The 2,873-nt window shown below is 39.1% G+C and overlaps 1 protein-coding gene across 1 annotated transcript; it reads right to left on the reverse strand.

The window, feature by feature from the left end:
• Positions 1-211: 211 nt before the first annotated feature.
• On the reverse strand, positions 212-2,512 carry LOC18595476 (uncharacterized). Its single transcript, XM_018122769.2, has one exon. It carries the CDS (start codon positions 2,373-2,375, stop codon positions 444-446), a length of 1,932 nt encoding a protein of 643 aa, XP_017978258.2. The 5' UTR covers positions 2,376-2,512; the 3' UTR covers positions 212-443.
• Between the last annotated feature and the right edge of the window lie 361 nt (positions 2,513-2,873).

Consider the following 2,873-nt stretch of genomic DNA (forward strand, 5'->3'; position numbering starts at 1 on the left):
TAGAAGATTGAATGGCACAGCAACAGGCCACTAAGACCTTAAAAAGCTATGATACAATGTTGTTTTATAGCTTAAGTGAAGCACAACATTTAATATTAGTAAGCATTACTGAAGCAACTTAATGACTATTAGGCATGCAGCCATAAATGAAGAGAAAACAGAACAGAGAAGATGAAAAAAGAGCAAAAAAAAAGAGGTAACCACACCTGTTCTTGTATTAACTAAAATATATGTACAATAGAGAGTTTAAAAGAACAATGTTATAAACATAGCTTCTACACTGCAATACTCTATCCCTTGACAGAGCCTAAACATTAATTCAAAACATGCATTAGGTGCATGACTGACATTAACCAAGACAGTAAGTAACTGTCAAAATACGAAAACAGTAAGGCATGGTCATTTGACAAATGACAAGGCTTGCAGGGTATTCAATGCAAATCTCAATTCAACACCGACTTTCTTGATCTTTCAGTTTTGCTCGAAGAAACCATTAGTTTCACTTGGCGGATTCCAATCACCCAGCATACCGTTGATGAGAGCACTGACACAACTATGACTATGATAAAAATAATCAGGAACATACGTGATCGAAACCAGTGTTTATTTCGAGGGCAAATGGGTGTACTTGAAGCTGCTCCACATAGACTTGGATTGCCTAAAAATGACATATTTGTAGCTGAATTGAAGATGCCACCAGAGGGAATCATTCCTTCAAAGTTGTTAAAAGAAAGATTCAGAAATGTGAGATTAATTTTGCTCAGGCTCTTTGGTATCATTCCAGATATATTGTTGCTTGACACATCAAATGACTTGAGGTTCCTCAAATCACCTACAGAATCTGGAAGCCGCCCTGCAAGAGCATTGTGTGAGAAATTTATCATCTCCACAGAGACACAGCTTGATATCTGGGGAAAGATATTCCCACTGAGGTTGTTTGATGAAAGGTCCATTTCTTGAACTTTGTCCAGGTTGCTGATCTCAATTGGTAAAGGCCCTTCAAGAAGATTGTGTGAAAAATTTATAAATATTCTGATTTCACGTAGCTCTGATATTTCCGGAGGGATTCTCCCTATTAATTTATTGCAGGACAGATCAAACCTGTGCATGTTTGTCCATTTTAGTAGTTTTGGTGGTATTGTCCCTGAAAGGAGGTTGTTATAGAGAAACAAAGAATTAAGTAGAGGCAAATCACCTAGGCTGGCCGGAATTTCTCCATGAAAGTTGTTGTTTGATAGATCGAGCAGAACAAGATGAAAGAGTTTCGCTAATTCTACTGGAATTGTGATGTTGAAAAAGTTGTGGGACAAAACAAGCTGTTCCAACATTGACAATCGACCGATCTCTTCTGAAATTGTCCCGTTTAGAAGATTGGATGTCAAATTCAGCATTGAAAGACTCGAAAGATTTCCTATTTCTGGAGGTATGGATCCGAAGATGCGATTTTCTTGCAATTCTAGACGCTGTAGAGTAGGATGGCCAATGGAGCTAGGCAATCTTCCTCCAAGGCCCATGCCAGCCAATTCAAGCTCCTTCAAATGAGTGCAATTTCGCAATGTAGCGAAGAACGGGTAGAGATTGGTGTTGTTATCATGACTGGTCATTTTGTTATATGATAAATGAAGAAAGAGAAGCTTAGGCAGCTTCCGCACTAAATCCGAAGGTACTTCCCCTGAAAGAAGATTGTACTCCACATCTAGATTATACAGTGAAGCATTGGTTAAGGAGGCAGGAAGTTGTCCTGTAAATTGATTGTTGTATAAATTGAGGGTCCATAAATTTGCACAATTTCCGATTTTTGCTGGAATTTGACCTGTGAAGAAGTTGAAAGAGAGATCTATATTTTTTAACTGAGAGCAGTTGGAGAAAAAAGAGGGCGGCAGGGGACCTGTCAAACTGTTATTTTGAACAGAAAATAAAGTGAGGTTGGTCAAGAGGGCGAAACTGTTTGGTATTGGACCATTTAAGTTATTGCTATCTAGTATGAGAGTACGGAGGTGTTGGAGGGAGGAAAGTTGAGGCGAAATAGTGCCGAAGAAGTGATTTTCAAAAAGGTTTAAGACTCGAAGGCCAGTGAGATTTGAAATGAAGGGCGAAATCTTTCCCACAAGTCCAAAGCTATGCAGGTTGATTTGTGACACACGGTGGTAGCGCATGTCACATGTGACACCAGTGAAGTTGCAAACTGGGACAGCATCTTCCCAGTTAGAAAGTGTGGATTTTGGATCATATATTGACCCCTTGAATTCCAGAAGTGCAGCCTTGTCTTTGAGTAAAGAATAGTGGCGGTGATGATCATAAGCTGAATCCGCATTGCCAGATACAGAAACCAAATATCGGAGTAGAAGAATCAAGAGTAATCTAATGAGTGCCATGATGAGGTTTTAGCTGTTATGTCGGGGGCTGTGTACAGGGTATTAGCTGGTTTCGTAGGAGTGCTGTGTATAGGGAGCTTGCTCTCATTGACAGGGAGGTTTTCTAGTATTTTTGTCTTAGCTTCAGGACCCTTTGAGGCATGCTGTATATCTCGTTAAGGCTATGAGGGATTTGCTTGTTCTTATAGGGAGTGTTACGCTTTGATGGTAACCTCTCTTTTAAATAAAATCATGGCTTATAAAAAAAATCGGCATGATGAATATATTACCGCTGCCTATCAGGCAACAGCATAAGAAACTTCCCTTAGTGGGAGTCACTTTCTTTTTCTTCTCATAATGGTAACAATAATAATAATATAATAAAAGTTGCGGAGTTGTGAAGTTGCAACCAAGAGAGAGAAGAGACTATGATTTCTTCTGAAGTGGTTTAAGCGAATTTTACAAGGAAATTTCAATAGGGACAATGATTTATAGGGGGACTAACATGCTTTTCTCAAC

The sequence above is a fragment of the Theobroma cacao genome, chromosome 6 (assembly GCF_053813885.1).
Source record: "Theobroma cacao isolate CCN51 chromosome 6, ASM5381388v1, whole genome shotgun sequence".
Lineage (NCBI taxonomy): Eukaryota > Viridiplantae > Streptophyta > Magnoliopsida > Malvales > Malvaceae > Theobroma > Theobroma cacao.

What these genes read in the sequence shown, in the direction of transcription:
- LOC18595476 (XM_018122769.2), bottom strand. Translation starts at nt 2,375, where the DNA reads ATGGCACTCATTAGATTACTCTTGATTCTTCTACTCCGATATTTGGTT.